A 20336-nucleotide genomic window follows, 5' to 3' on the forward strand; every position below is an offset into this window, starting at 1 on the left:
AAGGAAGACCAGGATGCTACTCAAGTTAAAAATTACAGACCGATATCGCTTTTGAACACAGATTATAAGATATTTGCTAAGGTTTTGGCTAATAGACTGATGAGGGTTCTGCAACAGGTGATTCATGGGGATCAAACGGGGTTTATTAGTGGTAGGCAAATGAAAAATAATGTGAGACATATAGTTGATGTTTTAGAGTTTTTGGAAAGGCACAACCAGATCTCTGCAGCGCTAATTTTTTTAGATGCTGAAAAGGCCTTTGATCAATTGAATTGGCAATTTTCGTTGAAAGTTTTAGATAAAATGGATTTTGGGGAAAATTTCTTACAGCCGATTAGGGCATTATATCAAAAACAAACTGCCCGAATCATAGTTAACAATAGCCTGACAGCAGCATGTAACATTGAGAAGGGCACAAGGCAGGGGTGTCCGTTATCGCCCTTGTTATTTGTGTTAACATTAGAGATATTATTGGTTAAGATTCGGAGTTCGGAAAAAATTAAGGGGATACAAGTTGGAGATCAGGACTATAGATTGAGAGCATTTGCAGATGATCTGGTTGTTACAGTGACCCAGCCAGAGAACTCTGTTGTGGACCTGATGGAGATAATAACACAATATGGGAAGGTTTCTGGATTTAAGGTAAATACACAGAAAACTAAAATTTTGGCTAGAAATATGACAGTTTCACAGAAGGCTCTCTTAGAAGGATTAACTGGATTTGAGATTGTTAAGAGGGTTAAATATTTGGGGGTGATTTTGTCGCCCTCTAATACAAAGCTATATAAAAATAATTATGAAAAACTATGGGGGAAAATTCAAAAAGAATTGGAGAGTTGGCAAAAATTGCAATTGTCTTTGTTGGGACGGATTGCAGCAGTGAAAATGAATGTCCTGCCCAAATTTTTATTTTTGTTTCAAATGATACCGATCCTTAAGAAAGATTCTAATTTGGAGGAATGGCAGCGTGGTATCAATAAATTTGTGTGGGCAGGGAAAAAACCACGAGTTAAACTTAAGATTATGCAGGATACTCGTGAGAGAGGTGGTCTTAAACTGCCTAATTTTAAATTATACTATGAAGCTGCTGCATTAGCAGGAATAAGTGATTGGATTAATTTGACGCAAGGGAGGTTATTAAATCTTGAGGGCCATGATTTGTGGTTTGGCTGGCATGCATATTTGTTGTATGATAAGAAGGTAGACAATGTGTTTAGGGTGCATATTTTAAGACAGGCATTGCTGAGAGTTTGGAAGAAGTATAGACATAAGTTGAGTTGCAAGATACCATTGTGGGCAATTCCAAAACACGCAATAGAAAATATACATGCTGGCTTCAAACATGATGTGACTACGTACAAGGAGATTCTAACTTTGGAAAGAAATGTCTGGTGTTTGAAGTCATATAGCCTCTTGCGAGAAGAGAAGGTTGTTCAAAACTGGTTTCAATATATTCAGCTACGGGCCAGGTGGAAAGAAGACCAGAAAAATGGTTTTACAATGACTGATGAAAATTTGATAAAGCAAGTTAGAAATCAGGGACCAGCACATATCAAACGGATATATCTTGCATTGATAGAGATTGATTCAGAGACAGAGCTTGTTAAGGATTGTATGATAAAATGGGCCCAAAACATCCAGGAAGTTATCACAATGGACATGTGGGAAAAGATTTGGGTGAGGAACGTAAAATTTACTCAAGCTCAAAATCTAAGAGAGAACTTTTACAAAATGTTTTATAGATGGCATTTAGATCCTAAAAAGCTTGCAAGTATGTATCCGAATTACCAGCCTAAATGTTGGAGGTGTGGTGATGAAGATGCAACATATTTTCACATATGGTGGACATGCAAGAAGGTCAAGGCTTTTTGGATAAAAGTCTGGTGGAATATGCAGAAGATTTTTAAACAGAGGATAAAGTTTTGTCCGCAACTTTTTTTGTTGGGAATAATTGCAGACGCTACAGTTGTGGACACTAAGTTGATGTTGAACCTAATTACGGCAGCAAGACTTTTGATAGGCCAATATTGGAAGAAAGAGGAATTGCCGACCATAGAAGAGTGGACTTTAAAGGTTTCCGACCTGGCAAGTTTTATGTAGCATTCGAATAAGTCTTCTTTCGTTTTTTTTTTCTTTTTTATTCTAGTTTTTTATATATAGTTAATATTGTTAAGGTGTGTCTTATCCTATATAAGCTAGAGAGTAATGGATTTTAGATTTTATAGTGGGTAGTATATGGTTGCTTATGATTGCCTTTTTATAGATATATACCTTGTATTTAGCTCTGGGAAGTCGGGGGGGGGAGGGGGGGATGGAGGGGGGGGAGGAGGGAGGGAGGTTGGGGGGAGGTAGGGGGGGGAGCAGGGAGGGGGAAGGTGGGTTTTTTAAAGGAAAATTGTATTTTAAAACTTTTCAATAAAAAAAAAAGACAATTCTGGAGAATGAAGTCTATTAATAATTATGAAGTTTGAATATTGCTCTGTAGTTTACTTTAGCATGATTTATGAAATAGAAGTGGAAAGTTTCAGTCAACATAGCGAGCCATAAACTATGTTTTACAAACACCAATATCAACATGCAGCTCCTGATTAGCGTGATGGACCTGGAATTGCTTTACATACACTATTATCAGGAAAGTAAAATCTAACAATATTGGGAAATAAGAAAGAACTGTTGACAATGAGTGCGGATGGTAATTTATTTAAAATTCATTGTGAATATATAATGCATTCATACATTTCTAGCAATTCCTCAGAATTTTATGTTCCTGTGAACTAGCATCAGGAACCCTTCTATAAATGCATGAATTTCAAAATCATTGTTGTTGTTAGCTGCGAAGTCGTGTCCGACCCATCGCGACCCTATGGACAGTGTTCCTCCAGGCCTTCCTGTCCTCTACAATCTTCTGGAGTCCATTTAAGCTTACACCTACTGCTTCAGTGACTCCATCCAGCCACCTCATTCTCTGTCATCCCCTTCTTCTCTTGCCCTCAATCTTTCCCAGCATTAGGCTCTTCTCCAGTGAGTCCTTCCTTCTCATTAGGTGGCCAAAGTATTTGAGTTTTAGCTTCAGGATCTGGCCTTCTAAAGAGCAGTCAGGGTTGATCTCCTCTAGGACTGACTGGTTTGATCGCCTTGCAGTCCAAGGGACTCGCAGGAGTCTTCTCCAGCACCATAGTTCAAAGGTCTCAATTCTTTGGTGCTCAGCCTTTTTTATGGTCCAACTTTCACTGTCATACATTGCAACTGAGAAGACCATAGCCTTGACTATACGCACTTTTGTTGACAGAGTAATGTCTCTGCTTTTTAGTGTGCTGTCTAGATTTGCCATGGCTTTCCTACCGAGGAGCAGGCTTCTTTTAATTTCTTGGCTACAGTCCCCATCTGCAGTGATCTTGGAGCCCAAGAAAATAAAATCTGTCACTACCTCCATTTCTTCCATATCTATTTCTATCTGTTCCCCTTAGGGAACACCTGCTGCCGGCATCAACTTCCCTTCGCCCTGTACGTTCCCACAGAGAGGGCCTCCTCAGGGTGCCACCGATCAGAGAATGTCGATTGGTGGCCCCCAGGGGGAGATCCTTCTCTGTGGGCGCCCCGGAGCTATGGAATCAGTTACCGGTTGAGCTCCGGATGGCGCCCGATCTTCGCTCCTTTCGTTGCGATCTAAAGACATTCTTATTCGAACAAGCCGGCCTGGCCTGATGGGGGATTGGTGGGGTTTTTTATTGTTGTTTTAATATTGTATTTACTGTTTTTAGTGGGCATATATTTAATTCTTTTTTTAAACTTTTTTAACTTTGTATTTTTTATTCTTGCCCTGTTCACCTCCCTGAGTCCTTCGGGAGAAGGGCGGTATATAAATATTATTAAATAAAATAAAATAAATATTTGCCAGGAATTGAGAGGGCCGGATGCCATGATCTTGGTTTTCTTAATGTTTAGTTTCAACCCAAGTTTTGCACTCTCCTTCTTCACCCGCAACAAGAGGCTCTTTAGTTCTTCTTCACTTTCTGTCATTAGAGTGGTATCATCTGCATATCTTAGGTTGTTGATATTTCTTCCGGCAATCTTAATTCCAACTTTTCATTCATCTAGCCCTGCCTTTATCATGATGTGCTCTGCTCAAAATCATTATAAGACGTAATAGATTAAATGCTACTAAAAACTTATCATTCGGAAAGTTGAATGCAGAGTGTATTTTGCAACTATAATTTATATTACATCTTCATAAGAAGCTGTACCTTTCTGTCTGATCATGTGGACTACTCCACTCTCTGTTTTTCTCTGTAACATTCAAATGGAACACTACAGAGTGCATTATAATCCCTAAATCTCTTAATTAATTTTTTAAACATCAGGGTTTGCTTTCACTGAAATTGTTCATTCTAGGGAAGAAAAAAGATATTTCCCGTGGGTTTTTTCTTGGCAATTGATTATAATTGCTTACAGTGGCAATTGCTTATAATTCATCACTGAATATGCATCATGTTTGATTTCTGAATGTAATGAGAAAGAACACACAGTTGCTTGGGCCTGCTGGCCATTAGTACACATGTGTGATTATAGGATTCTGAATCAGAGTATTGGTAAGATTCCTGGACTTTTTGGCTGCTTCCTGTCTTTTCCAAAAGTTAGCACTTGTTCTTTAGTCATATACACAAGAGGTATTCATTTCCTTTAGTTTTTATTTAAAGGATTGAGTGTAGTGGTCCTATACAGCAAGGTTAAATAGATACTATTATAAATATAAGCATTATATTGAATCTGATAGGCCCTGTAATGTTTCATATTCAAATTTAAAATAAGGCTTCATAGGGCACGGGATCATCAGCTTAGCATCTGTCTGCAATTCTTTAAAATCATTTCCCCAGAATCCTGTAGCTGCTTTATCCAACTCCAACACGCTTCTAGAAAAGTACACAGTTGTTTGAAACGGCTGCAGACAGGTGTTGCATTAGCACATGCCCCCTTCCATAAAGCCTTTATGGGTTCAAACCTAAAGCATTATACAGATGGAATCCAACGTCTTAATATATTTGCAGTACTACCCTCAGAGTAACCCAGGTATTGATTACAAAGACAAAATACTAGTGCATTAAAAAATACAATCCCATCACTTTGAATATAAAAGAAACAATAAAGATCCTTATTTTCTCTGTCTTAGAGGGCAGAGTTCCCCAGCCTTTCCAGCTTTGCAGACCATGGAGAGAGGGGACAGTTCTGCGCGAGCAGCCAGGAAGCATCCCCACTTGCGCAAGCAGCGGGTGAGCGGGTGCGTGCACCTCCATGTGCGCGAGTGGCGGCTGCGTGTGTCTGCCACAAATGCAAATGGAGCTGCAGGTCTGTTTGCATGTGTGGCGGACACACGCAGCTGCCACTCACGCACTTGGAGGTGCACGCACCCGCTCACCCGCTGCTTGCATAAGTGGGGATGCTCACTCACCCACTGCTTCTGCGGCCCAGTTCTGAACGGCTCACAGTTGCAGAGTCGGGGATGGGGACCTCTGTTCTAGGGGCTTTAGAAGTGATTTAAACTTAAATACTTATAAAACACCTCAGTTTTATAAGGTAAATATTTAATTGACAGACTTCCCCTGTACTGTTGTAAAAGTTTACTAGATGTCACTACAGAAGCTATTTTAGCTGATATTTAACAAATCTTGAACTGAGTCCTGATTTTATTACCTTTAACCATCAAGGAGAAATGAATCAATTGGACGGAAGGTCTAATGCCTTTAATGAAATCGTCAAGAACATTTCAGTTCATATATAAACTCAAAGACTGGATTAAATTCCATAATTTATTTACACCCTACATAAATTAGATTTCCTAGTTGCTTTCAGAAATGCTCCATTTTGAAACTAATTCCTACTGTGCAGGTAGATAATATCTATTTGGTAGGTAATAGAATTTGATTGTAATGTCTCTCTGGACAGTCACAAAGAGGAATATCTTTGGGATTCTAGTATTTCAATATAGCCAGGTTTTTTTTCCACTTGGAGCTCCAAAGGGCCACATAGAAAGAAAAGTAAGAGTAATAGAATAAACTAATTTTAAACAAAGTTAAAAACAAAGTCGAATGTTAGCACATGTATAGAAGAAATTGTGATGACCTAAAGGTTTTGTCTATAAAGACGCAGTATTAGATGCGAGTCCATGTTGCATATTCAAAGTTAATTTTTCACACAAGAATATTCTTTTTGAAGAAGGAAAGTTTTGAAGCATTGCAATATAAAACATTTCCACTTTCGCACCCAAGCCTCAAGGGCATTTTGTTTCAAATCTTGCACTTCAGGCTATTTAAGTGGTTTGTAAAAGTACAGGTACAGCATATTAAACAGGCTTTACAAAGGCACCTTCAGGAATTGTCTTTTAATATTTTAAACATAGGTGTCTTACTTTTCTTATTCCCTTGCCCCTTATTCCACTATATTCAGGATGAGTCAGCCAGCTATTCAGCGGCAGAGTTACAGTTCCAAAAGAAGGAATTAAATACTAAGATGTGCATTTCTTAACCAGAGTCAAGTCTTTTTTGACACAATTTTAATTGGAGAGGTGGTAAATAAATGGTCTCAATATGATTTTTCTAATTCTTCTGAACCAGAGAGCAATTTTACATTTTAAAAAAGTCCATTCAAGAGAGCACATCGTTCAGTTAACTATTTGAAAAAAAGAGTTCTTCACAATTCACAAGCTATTCAGGTGGCCTCATAAAAGGTAGTGATTACCTCAACAGGTTTCGAGAATATTTTTCTCTCATAGATATAGGTAGTCCACGACTTAAAGCCAGAATGGAGCCCAAAATTTCCGTTGCTAAGTGAGACATTTGATAAATGGGTTTTGCCCCATCTTACGACCTTGCTCGCCACAGTTGTTAAATGAATCGCTGCAGCTGTTAAGTTAGTAACACGGTTGTTACGTGAATCTGGCTTCCCCATTTGACTTTGGTTGTCAGACGGTCACAGGACATTACAGCCGTCATAAATACGAGTCAGTTGCCAAGCATCTGAACTTTGATCACGTGACCGTGGGGATGTTGCAGTAGTCGTAAGTGTGAAAAATAGTCATAAGTCACTTTTTTCAGTGCCATAGTAACTTTGAACAGACACTAAACGAACTGTTGTAAGTTGAGGATTACCTGTATTACCATTTTTTGTGCTTCAAAGTTTATTCCTTCTGCACAGTCACAGCTTTCTTTAACCCAGGGGTCAGCAACCTGAAACAGTGAAAGAGCCACTCGGAACCGGTTCCCTCACAAAATTATTATTATTATTATTATTATTATTATTTATTGGATTTTTATACCGTCCTTCTCCCGAAGGACTCAGGGCGGTGAACAGGGCATATAAATAGAGATACAAAAGTTAAAAAAAGATTAAATAAATTGCCCAATTAAAACAGTCAAATATAAAAACCCATAAAAACCCAGACATTCCCCCATCAGGCCAGGCCAGCTTGTTCGAATAAATGGGTCTTTAACCCGCGCCAGAAGGAGCGGAGATCCGGTGCCATCCGGAGCTCCACCGGCAGTTGGTTCCATAAAGCCGGGGCGCCCACAGAGAAGGCCCTCCCCCTGAGGGCCGCCAGCCAACATTCTCTGACCGGAGGCACCCTGAGGAGGCCCTCTCTGTGGGAACGCACAGGGCGGAGGGGAGTCGACGCCGGCAGCAGGTGGTCCCCGAGGTATTCCGGACCCATGCCATGTAAGGACTTAAAAACCATCACCAAAACCTTGATGATCATTTAGCAAAGCACTTTTCATTAATCATTTAGGTCAAGCTCAGTTAGAAAGACAGCATGAATTAGTTACAAACAGAAAACATAAATATAATTAAATCTGGCTCAAATATGTATTACATAAATCACCCATAGTTGTCATTCTTGACATTATTTGACTTGATCTGAAGACTAATCCACATAAATACAGATTAAACTTAGGCACACTTAAATTGAAATGCAGCATACGTTTTGCAAAGTATTGTTAACATATTCTATGATGCTCTATGGTACACTTTTGTTTCTTCAACTTTTATAAAGTTTGAATTTTAAGGTTCAATTTTAAACTCTATGATGCTCTGTAATATAATTTTGTTTCTTCAGTTTGAATCTTAAGGTTCACGCCCCTAAATCCAGAATGTAAAGCTGTACAATGACCAATTATATCAAGAAAGATCAAAATGAAAAACTGGGAGCTGCAAAAAATATGTGCGCATGCGCATACATGCGCAGAACAGGGTTTGACTGAAGAGTGGAGCCAAGGCGAGATATGCACCTACCCTGCATATTTGAATTGATTGGTTGGACTTTTTTTTATTGCACATGGCAGAGGACTGGGAGCCGCAGGAGACGGCTGAAAGAGCCGCATGCGGCTCCGGAGCCGCGGGTTGCAGACCTGTGCTTTAACCTCTTCTTGCTGTCAGCCGCACCTTCATTTCTCTTTCCTCTCTTCAAAGCAAGCTTGTTTACCCTTTTTGCTTATTATAGTGCAATTTTCTGAATTTCAAACTTTTTCTTCTGTTGTGTAGGATGTATCCTTGTATCTTTCTACAAATCTAATGTTTTTTATGATTTGCATCTTCCTCTTCAATAGCTTTTCATTACAGTATTTTCTGCCTTGTAGAAGGTTGATTTTTTTTTTAATCGATTTGGGCCATGTTAACTGTCTTCTTTCTTCCTCTTGTATTACGCAAAGCTTTTGTCACTCCATTTGGGAATCTTGACTATAGTCAGAGAGAGGAAATAAATCTTAAGTAGCAGAGCCATTGTGATTTAACCATTCATGAGGTTTTCTCCTTTATTCATTTATTAGATGTGTTTGCCGCCCAACTCTGGGCAGCTTATAAAATTGAAAATGATAAAAGCATAAAAAATATTTCTAAAAACAATAAAAATAGAATTACACTCAAAGTAGCACTACAATTAAAAGATGTCCGTTTAACAATTCTGTGAGATAAATTAGCCTGAGAGAGGTTGACTGGTCCCAGGTCACTCAGTGATCCTTACAAGTGGAATTTAACCTGGGCTGCTCTATATGATCTTTGTTACCATTACACCATATTGGCTGCAAAGAATCCATTTAACCTACTGCTCTTCTGCAACAACAGCTAATTGGCTGCTTCATGGAAGTTTACTAACAAGGCTAAAAAGTTCCCAGGAACCAGTTTTTACACTTGAAAACTATTGTGGTGGATTTCTTAAGAGTGACCTATAAATTAAGCTAAAGCCAAGCTTGCTTTTCTGTGGGCAAGAGAACCTCATTGTTCTTCCAGTTTTAAACTTGCCTTAAATCAAGAATTAGCTCCTCAGCTCTTCCAGCTATATACCATTAGGACAGCTCATTTCAGAATTCAGTTCCATATCTTTGTTCACACAGTGTTGGTAATAGTCATCACAATGATATTTTATATAGACATTTTTTCTGTTTAGTGAAAAAAACCTTGCTCTTCTCTTCTCTTCTCTTCTCTTCTCTTCTCTTCTCTTCTCTTCTCTTCTCTTCTCTTCTCTTCTCTTCTCTTCTCTTCTCTTCTCTTCTCACAGCCTGTCATAATAGTACAGCTAAAATTCATCTGAAAATAAGACTGGCTAACTAGGGGGTGGGTTATGATAACAGGTGACATGAGCTTGTCTTTTTGTTGTAATTGTTTGAACAAGTGACCTTTCTGATAATGTAGCTGAAATAATACATTGGGGCAGACTTAAATATTTTATGGGGCCCACCTTAGCTACGCCAGAATGAACAAAGTGTAAGAAATAGATAAAGTAGTTTTTAAAAAATAAATTGCACTATAGGCTACTCTCAGAATGGCAAGCTGAAAGGAGAGGGAAAACACATTTTTAATAATTACATTCAGACATCCTATCTGTATGACAAAAGCACCCCCATGTACTTTCTTTGTACTGATCTTCACTTTGCATTCAATCTCAAATACTTCACTGTTGATCCTATGTCTTGATCCTAGTCCTTTTCCCCATACTTCTAGAACTTCTTATCACTTTAAAAGCATTACAGCAGGCATGCCAAATGTGTTCAATCAATTCAGTATTTTTTTGAGAACCCAATGTCTTAATATATGCAATAGTTAACTTCTGGCAGTTGAATTTCTCTTCAACTTACCAGCATTCCCGCATGCAAAAAAAAACCCTTGGATAATGAGTTTGTAAATATGATCAGTCTTGAGACATTGAATTTTAATGAAGCTTCTGCAATCTGGAACTATTTATTTTGTGATTGCTATTGGACTAAACAAAGAGGGTTTCAGGGAACAGTTTTACCTATGAAAATAAATAAACCTGAACTTCCTTTGAGATTTATTTCAACTTTCCATTTTATGAATATAAATTAATATGAAAGATTATCAATAAAATGCTTATAATGATATAGATAATCTTTCTCCCTCTTACATGAAATAATTAAGGTTTTCATGCTAAGCATGAATTATTGGCCAAACCCTGTTGGAATTATGATTATCTCAGAATGAACTGTGTAAGAATTCCTTTTCCTTTTCTCTATACAGGGAATTGTGTGTATTTGAAGGTGCGGGGGAAATTACAGTCCTTCGTAGATTTAAGTTTTCTTTGTGATTAGAAGTATTTGATTGCTATATTTTATTAATCAGATGGATCCAGAATTGGAAAAAAGGCTCAAAAAGAGTAATGTGACACTGGAATTGGAATATGAGGTATGATATTGGTATATTTACTTTACTATATGGCTACTTGGTTATAAAATACATTCTACCCATGTTTAAAGTTAAATGAACTTTAACTTTGATTCATAGAGATCCAGCAAAAACAAATTGCTTTGAAAATTCAAAGCTTTGTCGGATGCAACCCTCATTTTTCATGTTCATACAGTGTTGCAATGTTCATACAGTTAAGAAATGTTGCAGATCTAATTAGGATGTGCAGGTATTTGTGTTGCTCTTGCTAACTTTAAGATAGGGTGGCTAATTGCAAATATGTATTATTGTTTAGTGATACAGACTATTAATCTATCAGCCCCTTAGACCAGCTGTACAATTCTAGCCTCATTTGGTGCCCAGCATTAAAATGTATACTAGATTTTGGAACCCCCAAATCAAACGGATCCACATATTATTTAAATAGACATAAATCCTATTCCAAATTAAATTATATATATAGGTGTAATCCAATCTGTAGGAATAGCAAAATGCTCCAGTAAAAAGCTGTTAGGGTGCAGTGGTTAGAATGCAGTATTGCAGGCTAATTCTACCAACTGTCAGCAGTTCAATTCTCACCAGCTCAAGGTTGACTCAGCCTTCCATCCTTCCGAGATCGATAAAATGAAGACGCATATTGTTGGAGGCAATGTGTCGACTCTGTAAACTGCTATGAGAGGGCTGTAAAGCAATGTGAAGTGGTATATAAGTCTAAGTGCTATTGCTAATAATAGAACTAAAACTCAAAAATGATACTTTTTTTACATTCTTCAGGTGAATTAATTCAATTACCCAGTCAGCAAAAGAATCCTGCTCCTTAATTCATTTTCCACAAAAATAATGTAAAACAAACATCCCCACTGATAAGATGGGAAGCAAGGAAAACAATAGTAAAACTGGATTACAGTGGATTAAGTGGTATATGCACTTTCATTTGCACTAATGAAGTGTATCTCCTAGCTTTTAGACAGAAGATGGTGGTGACAGACAAAGATGGAATATTCACTATCATAACGTTTTAATCTGGTCCTCTGTAGAACCTAAAAGAAAATCTCAGGCACCTCTTTCTATCCAATAAAATTTAATAGCTTTTCAGTATCTCTAGCTGATGCACTTATTTCATTCTCTAGGCTGCTGGGTGGAGGAGAGGCGATGGGAATTCAGGGTCACTCCCCCTAAAGATTATGAATTGGAATGGACAGAAATAAGCAATGGCTTTACATAAATTTATCAGTTTTACATTACTTATCAGTCCAGCTTGAACTTCTTGTATTCGGCAGAGTATCACATCAATAGAAAGAAAACCAAAACCTATTAGTGTCTAAACCCAAAAATAATCATAACATCAAAAATAAACCCAAGATAGGTACTCACAGTCAGTCAAATGACCAAAGACGAAAGAACATACCGTATATACTTGAGTATAAGCCGAATTTTTCAGCCCACTTTTTGGGCTGAAAAACTCCACTTCGGCTTATACTCCAGTCAACAAAAAAATTTTACCGAGGACTTGCGCGCGGCCGAGGCTTCGGTGCTTCCCTCCAGAGGAAGAAGGCGCTGGATGCGGCCGGCTCTGCGGGGAAGGGGGAGCGGCGGCGGGGGTGACGGAAAAGCCGCAAAAACGGTAGGAGAGATGCTGACTGGCGGCGGCCTCGGAGGAGGCGGAGGGGGAGGAGGGAGGGAAGGGTGACCGGGCGGGGGAGGGGGGGGTGAGCCAGAAGGAAAAGGGAAAGTCATCCCGCAGAGCGGTTGCGAAAAGAGGGAGGAGATAAGCCAGCCCGGTACCTGGATCCGCTTCCTGTGTCTCCTCTGCTCTGCCATGATGTCCCCGTTTTGGTCTCCTGGTGACGTGGGGCTGAGCCGGAAAAGGGGGAGGGGGAGACCGAGGGAGGGAGGAAAGAAGAGAGAGAGAGAGACGAGCTAGCGTCAGCCAGCGGTGTCACGCGGGGCAGCAAGCCATTAGGAGCCCTTGGGGAGGCAGCGCAGTCTGGCCGCTGGGCTTGTGTGTGTGTGTGTGTGTGTGTCCCATCTGCAAAGCTTCCGAGGAAGGAGAAGCGGGATACTGGTTGGGGGGGGGAGCGGCAAAAGCGGGGGGGGGAGAGAGAAACGGCTCCGCCTTGATTCCCCCTCCTAAAGCACAGGGGCGCTAGAGAAAGTTTGGAGTTGGGTAAGGAAGCGCAAAATTCAGGAAGAAAAGCGGGGCGGCAGGCAAACGGGAGACCTGTACAAGGGGGAAGGGGAACTCTCTGCTGTGTGTGTGTGTGTGTGTGTGTGTCCCATCTGCAAAGCTGCCGAGGAAGGAGAAGCAGGATACTGGTTGGGGGGGAGCGGCAAAAGCGGGGGGGGGGGGAGAGAGAAACGGCTCCGCCTTTGGTTCCCCCTCCTAAAGCACAGGGGCGCTAGAGAAAGTTTGGAGTTGGGTAAGGAAGCGCAAAATTCAGGAAGAAAAGCGGGGCGGCGGGCGAACGGGAGACCTGTACAAGGGGGAAGGGGAACTCTCTGCTGTGTGTGTGTGTGTGTGTGTGTGTGTGTGTGTGTGGCCCATCTGCAAAGCTGCCGAGGAAGGAGAAGCAGGATACTGGTTGGGGGGGGAGCGGCAAAAGCGGGGGGGGGAGAGAGAGAAACGGCTCCGCCTTGATTCCCCCTCCTAAAGCACAGGGGCGCTAGAGAAAGTTTGGAGTTGGGTAAGGAAGCGCAAAATTCAGGAAGAAAAGCGGGGCGGCAGGCAAACGGGAGACCTGTACAAGGGGGAAGGGGAACTCTCTGCTTTGTGTGTGTGTGTGTGTGTGTGTGTGTGTGTGTGTGTGTGTGTGTGTGGCCCATCTGCAAAGCTGCCGAGGAAGGAGAAGTGGAGGAGGCAGTGGCGGCGGAGGCGGCCGCAGCACCGGCAGCCTTCCGCTTTTGCCGCTTTTGTGTGTGCGTGTGTGTGTGTCCCATCTGCAAAGCTGCCGGGGAAGGAGACACACAAAGACACACAAAAGCGGCAAAAGCGGAAGGCTGCCGGTGCTGCGGCCGCCTCCGCCGCCGCCACTGCCTCCTCCATTTCTCCTTCCTCGGCAGCTTTGCAGATGGGACACACACACACACACGCACACACAAAAGCGGCAAAAGCGGAAGACTGCCGGTGCTGCGGCCGCCTCCGCCGCCGCCACTGCCTCCTCCACCCAACCAGTATCCCGCTTCTCCTTCCTCGGCAGCTTTGCAGATGGGACACACACACACACAGACACACACACAAAGCAGAGAGTTCCCCTTCCCCCTTGTACAGGTCTCCCGTTCGCCCGCCGCCCCGCTTTTCTTCCTGAATTTTGCCCTTCCTTACCCAACTCCAAACTTTCTCTAGCGCCCCTGTGCTTTAGGAGGGGGAACCAAAGGCGGAGCCGTTTCTCTCTCCCCCCCCCCCGCTTTTGCCGCTCCCCCCCAACCAGTATCCTGCTTCTCCTTCCTCGGAAGCTTTGCAGATGGGACACACACACACACACACACGCACACACAAAAGCGGCAAAAGCGGGGGGGGGGGAGAAAGAAACACCTTGTTCTCTCGTCTCAGCGGAGACTTGTTTCGGGGGATCCAGCCTCTGTCACCCCCTTCTCTCAGCTGGGCAGCTGACAGAAAGGGGCGGCAGAAGCTGCATCCCCCGAAAGAAGTCTTCGCCGAGAAAATGGGCGCTGAGATTTTCTCGGCGAAGACTCACCTTCTCCCGTTCATCACATTCTTCGGTAAAGAGATTCACTCGATCCATGGTTTCAAGGTTGGGGTAGAGAAATCCCGGTTTGTTTCAAGAAACCGGGGTGGTTTATGAGCCTATAGATTTTAGACTTTGCATCTTGTTTTGCTTCCTCGGTTCCCACGAAGCCCGAAATTCTTTTTTCCCCCCTCTGGTTTCTGCCCAACTGTCAACTCGTGGTAAAACAAACAAACAGAAAGCCCCCCCCCCTCTCTCTCTCTCTAACGAATTGAACAGGCACCCAAGCTATCAGGTGATGGCGTTCACGCTTGGGTGTTTGCGCGGATCAGAAACGGAAGGAGAAATTCATTTCTGCTTGCAATTCACTATCTCGGTCATCCCTGAGAGAAGAGAGCTTTTAAAGAAGCAGCTGCAAAATTCGTTCATCCTCATCCTCTTCCTCATCCTCATCCTCTCTCTCTCTCTCTCTCTCTCTCTCTCTCTCTCTCTCTCTCTCTCTCTCTCTCTCTCTCTCTCTGTGTGTGTGTGTGTGTGTGTGTGGTGTGTTATCTCGAACCAGATGGGATGGCAAAGTCAAATGCAAATGGGGATCTTGCAGATCTTGCCCTGCCTTTCACCCCACGGTTACCTTCTGTTCTTGATGAGCTCATGAGTGCTCAAGGACAAAATAGGGCAGGGCAGAGCCGGCAGTTAAAAATAGGATGCAGATAAAAGGAAAGGTAAGGAGGGGTTCAGGTTGAGAGGAGAGGCTGCATAGCCTTAGTGTAACTCCTGTTTGGGCTGACTGGGTTGCCTCCGATGGGCTCTGACAGTGGAACAGAATGGAATAGAAAATATGGAATGGAATGGAACAGAACGTAGAACAGAACAGAACAGAACAGAACAGAACAGAACAGAACAGAATAGAATAGAATAGAATAGAATAGAAATATAGAAAGTGAATGGAATAGAATAGAATAGAATAGAAATATAGAAAGTGAATAGAATAGAATAGAATAGAATAGAATAGAATAGAAATATAGAAAGTGAATGGAATAGAATAGAATAGAATAGAATAGAAATATAGAAAGTGAATAGAATAGAATAGAATAGAATAGAATAGAATAGAAATATAGAAAGTGAATAGAATAGAATAGAATAGAATAGAATAGAATAGAATTATAGAAAGTGAATAGAATAGAATAGAATAGAATAGAAATATAGAAAGTGAATAGAATAGAATAGAATAGAATAGAATAGAATAGAAGAGAATAGAATAGAATAGAATAGAATAGAATAGAATAGAATAGAATAGAGCTGGAAGGGACCTTGGAGGTCTTCTAGTCTAGCCCCTTGCTCAAGCAGGAGGACCTATACCAGTGGTGGTGAACCTATGGCACGCCTGCCAGAGGTGGCACTCAGAGCCCTCTCTGTTGGCACGTGCGCCACCACCGCTGCCAGCAGCAGGTCCTTGTCGGTTGGTGGACTGGAAGAAAAGGGAGGGGGAAGCATTTTACATGCGTGCATGCGCGCACGGGGCCACGAGCAGGCACATGCTGCAAAGGGGGCGGGGCTAGTGCCTGCGTGATACTCACTAGCCCAGCCCCGTTCTCACGTGGTGCGGTGCCTTGTATCTGCACCCTGCGGCGCGGCGGTTGGCATTTTTGTGCCTTGCGGTACGGTGGCCCATTTTTTGCTCCCCCTTTTTTTCGTGCCAGAGGCGGCACTCAGAGGCGCCTCCCTGTCCCCTCCCCCGAGGGCACCAGAATGCCGATGCTGCCTTGGCACTTTGTGATAAACAAGTGGGTTTTGGCTTGCGGTTTGGGCACTCGGTCTCTAAAAGTTTCGCCACCACTGACCGATACCATCTCAGACAGGTGAATGTCCAGTCTCTTCTTAAAAACCTCCAGTGATGGAGCACTCTTGATTTCTGGTGGCAAGCTGTTCCACTGGGCAGCTGAGAGAAAGGGGCGGCAGAAGCTGCATCCCCCGAAAGAAGTCTTCGCCGAGAAAATGGGCGCTGAGACGCCTCATTCTCTCGCTCAGCGGAGACTTCTTTCGCGAGATCCAGCCTCTGCCGTGCTGCACCGAGAGAACAGCAAGCCGCCCCATTCTCTCGGCAGAGCACTCCACCGCCCCATTCTCTCGGCGGCTTGCCACCCCGTTCTCTCATCTCAGCAGAGACGTCTTTCGGGGGATCCAGCCTCCAGCTGCTGCATTTCCCAGCCTCGGCTTATACTCGAGTCAATAACTTTTACCAGTTTTTTGGGGTAAAATTGGGGGTCTCGGCTTATACTCGAGTCGGCTTATACTCAAGTATATACGGTATAAACTCTCCTAATTTTAGATATGCTAATGTTTCTCTATTTTAAGACCTTAGACCTGTGGTGGCAAACCTATGGCACACATGCCACAGGTGGCACGCAGAGCCCTCTCTGTGAGCACGTGCGCCGTTGCCCCAGTCCTAGGCCTTCAGCTGGGTTTTATAAACCCTTTTTGCTTTAGGCCTCCGCCGCCAAATATGCAAAAATAAAACACAGGTTCAATCAATCAATCAATTTCAACTTCTCGCGGGGAAAAAAAGATCTCGCAAAGTTGGAATTGATTGATTGAACTTTTTAGTCTCGCCCAGTCTGCCGTTACCACCGCAGCCACGCCCACCCAATGGGCCATACCCACCCAATGGGCCATGCCCATTTGGCACCAGATGATACATAAGTGGGTTTTGGGTTGCAGTTTGGGTTCACCATCACTGCCTTAGACGATGGTGACTGGACCTGTTATTGGTGAATTGTTGTGGCATTGAATTTTATTGACATACTTTATTTTAATGCTGTAATCCATTTTGTATCTTTGGAAAACATAATAAAATTATTTTTTTAAATCTGTCTAACACTACGTGGGAAACTCATATAAATTAAACATCTGCTTTTTCTGTCTCGCTCTTTGTGTATATGTATACCTAAACGCACATACAAACAAGTCCCTAATTTTTCCAACAGTTCTAGAGCTAGGAAAGCAGTATGGAAGTATTTCTTTAATTGAAACACACAGGCCTAGCAAGGTGCCCTGTCTAAATCAGATTGCTCTTCAGATGTTTGAAGGATAATAATGATGCAACAATAACATAATGTTCTAATTTGGAACATAATGATATAATATGAAAGCTGGGAGTGTTGTGTCTAATCTATTCATTTTGGGTATCCAGACGCAAGTGAATTTCTAGCTGATAATATACAATCAAACATTCCCATTTCACTCTCCCTGAGTTTTAAAAATAGGTTTTATTGCCTGTTTCAAAGCTCCACAGAATGTTTCAACCTTCTTTCACAATCCTGAATGAATCAGTTGCATTATTTTTGTTAGCTAAGATGTCCATACTGCCCACTCCTGATTCTAATAAAATGAGATGCTACTCTGAGTTGAGTTGCAATACATTATGTTGTCATTTGTACTGTATTTTTAAAAAATCTTGCATTTTTCAGTGGTGGTGAATTTGGATAATGAGCCACTTAGGAGTCTCTTATTTTTCATGTATTGGAGATTCCCTAGTATTAGCTAGATTTGAACTGGGAATTTCATTTTGTTGATCTGAGAGCTGAAGAAATAATTTGTTTTAGACTGGTGGATCATGTTCAGAAGAGAATGTTTTCACACATTTCCTTCCCTTCCTTTTCCACCCCACAAAACACACCATTGTAGATAAAAGGTGCTTAGTACTTTAGAATGGGAGATGCTTCTTAGAACAAGGGGAGGGATACTGCTTTTTGCTTTCTATGTAGTTTCCACCTTCTCTAGAAATTGTAATAAGATAATAAGAGTTTTTCAGCACAGCAAAAGGGGCTGAAAAGAGCCAGATGGAAATTAATGATTCCTACTATAACCATCTAACCCACGAATCCCAATTTTTTTTTACCTTGGCTACAGAGAAAAAGTGTGATTGTGCTGAGGTATCATTTTATTTGAGTTCATGTTTGGAAAATTGCCTTACTATTTGTCTCTATAAACTTTTATAATCATAGCTTGAGTTTGCATAATGCCTTACTCAACCATCTCCACAAACTAGCTGATCATTATTTTAGATTATAGTTGGTCACATAGTCATACAGATGTTTAGACTGGATTTGGCATTTTTGTCTACCTAGCACAGACATGTCAAACACAAGGCCCGGGGGCCAGATCCAGCCCGTGAAGTGGTTTTATGCGGCCCGCAAAGCCATCCTGGAAACAGTGAGGGAACGGCCCCCTCTGCCTTGGCCCTGGCCCAGAGACCCTCCTTCTGCCAGAGACCCCCAGATCTGTCCCACTCCTGCCCAGGCCCCCATAGGCACCCTTGATGCGAACAATGTAGAGCTGGCCACGCCCACCCAGTTGGCCATACACACTTTAGCCACGCCCACCCAGTAGGCCACGCCCACCCTGGCCATACCCACCTGGCCCCCTGAGGGCAACCGCAATGCTGATGCGGCCCTCAATGAAATTGAGTTTGACACCCCTGACCTAGCAAGTCCTTCACAAGAATCTGGAATAGGCAGATGTTGCTGTTTAATAATATTAAAGGAATTGTCACAGGATGTAAGATGTCTCAAGTAAAGCTGCCATTTGCAAATGGCTGATAGTGATTTTATCAATGCTGATGGTGTTTAAGTCCAGATACTTTGGAATTGCACCCAAGACACCTATTATTATTGTGACTATCTTTGCTTTGTTTTGCCACAGTCATTCTTCCTCTGTTTGCAAGTATTATTATTATATACTGCCAGTTCTTTGCATGATGTTGGCATTCACTCGCATTAAGTTCTTTGCAAGAACTTAGGATATCATAATGTATTGGCATAGTATATGTGCAGATGCATGCAGTATGGCCTTTTATAATTGACAGGTGGAAATTTTTGTCAATGTACAGATTTTTTAAGTGCTGTCCAAGATTTTTTGGTGTGGCACCCAGTTTGCCAATAACCAGTGGCCAGTTTATACCTTTATCTTTCAACTTTGAACATTATTATTCAACATTAGGTTAAATCTACATCAACATTAGGTTAAATTCAACATATTATTTAACAAATTAATTATTATGTAATATTGTTGTGGTGGTTTGTCAGCCAGATATTTAAACTGGATTTGGCATTTTTATGCACCTATTGAATCCTTCCCAAGGACTTGGGATGTTAAGCATTGTATGAGCCCTCGTGGCTCATTGTTCAGTATGTTGTGTGAAGCCAGAAAATGGACTTAACTCAATTAATTAATGATGCTTTTAGTGCGTTGTGTGAACACTTCCCATTGAATAGCATTTATATTGCAGAAATCGGCAAATAAACAACATTTTTATGTTATGATTTCCCCTCTCCCGTTCTTTTTTTCTACAGAAAATGAAAAATGCCTCATTTGATGACTGGAAGAACATCAGAGGGCCCCGTCCATGGGAAGAGACTGAATCTAATCAAGAGAAGCAGCAGTAAAGTTTTGCCTAAAAGCCAACCTTACTAATTAACTAGCTTTGCTCTTGAACTGTACCCTGTAAGATGAATACAATGGGTGAATTAATAGAAGCAATTACTAAGAATATGGCTGTGTTTGACATGGCTAAGCAGAAGCCTTATAAGTAAATATTTTTTAACTTTGCAGTGGTTATTAATAATGCTAGTCAAATAAATTTAGATAAGAATTTAATTAAAACATGAGTTTTTATTAGACTTCTTAATGACTTGAAAGGTAAAATATTGTCATAAATGTAGGCTGTGTCCTCCATTTAGTTTCAGACATTTACATTTTTACTAGATCTGTGTTATTAGGACATTTTGTTTCATCCACATCCATATCCACTTATATTTGCAATTCTTTCCAACTTTTGTACACAACTTTACTTAATAGATGTAATTAAAATATGGTTTCTTGAGGAACCCACATTAACTTCACTTTGTTCATGAGAGTCTCTAAAGATAAATTAAGTGATGCTCAATTTTTCTCGCTCTGCTGTTCATT

General features: G+C 41.5%; 1 protein-coding gene across 3 annotated transcripts in view; it reads left to right on the forward strand.

The window, feature by feature from the left end:
- Positions 1-20264, forward strand: part of LOC308660997 (cytochrome c oxidase assembly protein COX16 homolog, mitochondrial-like) — a 41456-nt gene extending 21192 nt beyond the window's left edge. For 2 of the 3 annotated variants that reach the window (XM_081315655.1, XM_081315657.1), the window contains 2 exons: positions 10621-10683; positions 19721-20264. In XM_081315655.1, the coding sequence (XP_081171781.1) occupies positions 10621-10683; positions 19721-19813 (156 nt within the window). In that variant the 3' untranslated portion in view covers positions 19814-20264. Of the gene's footprint in view, positions 1-10620; positions 10684-19720 lie in introns of those variants that run through there. The other variant, XM_081315656.1, reaches the window with a different exon arrangement.
- The last annotated feature ends 72 nt before the right edge of the window (positions 20265-20336 follow it).

Source organism: Vipera berus, assembly GCF_964194415.1.
Source record: "Vipera berus genome assembly, chromosome: 1".
Taxonomy (NCBI): Eukaryota; Metazoa; Chordata; class Lepidosauria; order Squamata; family Viperidae; genus Vipera; species Vipera berus.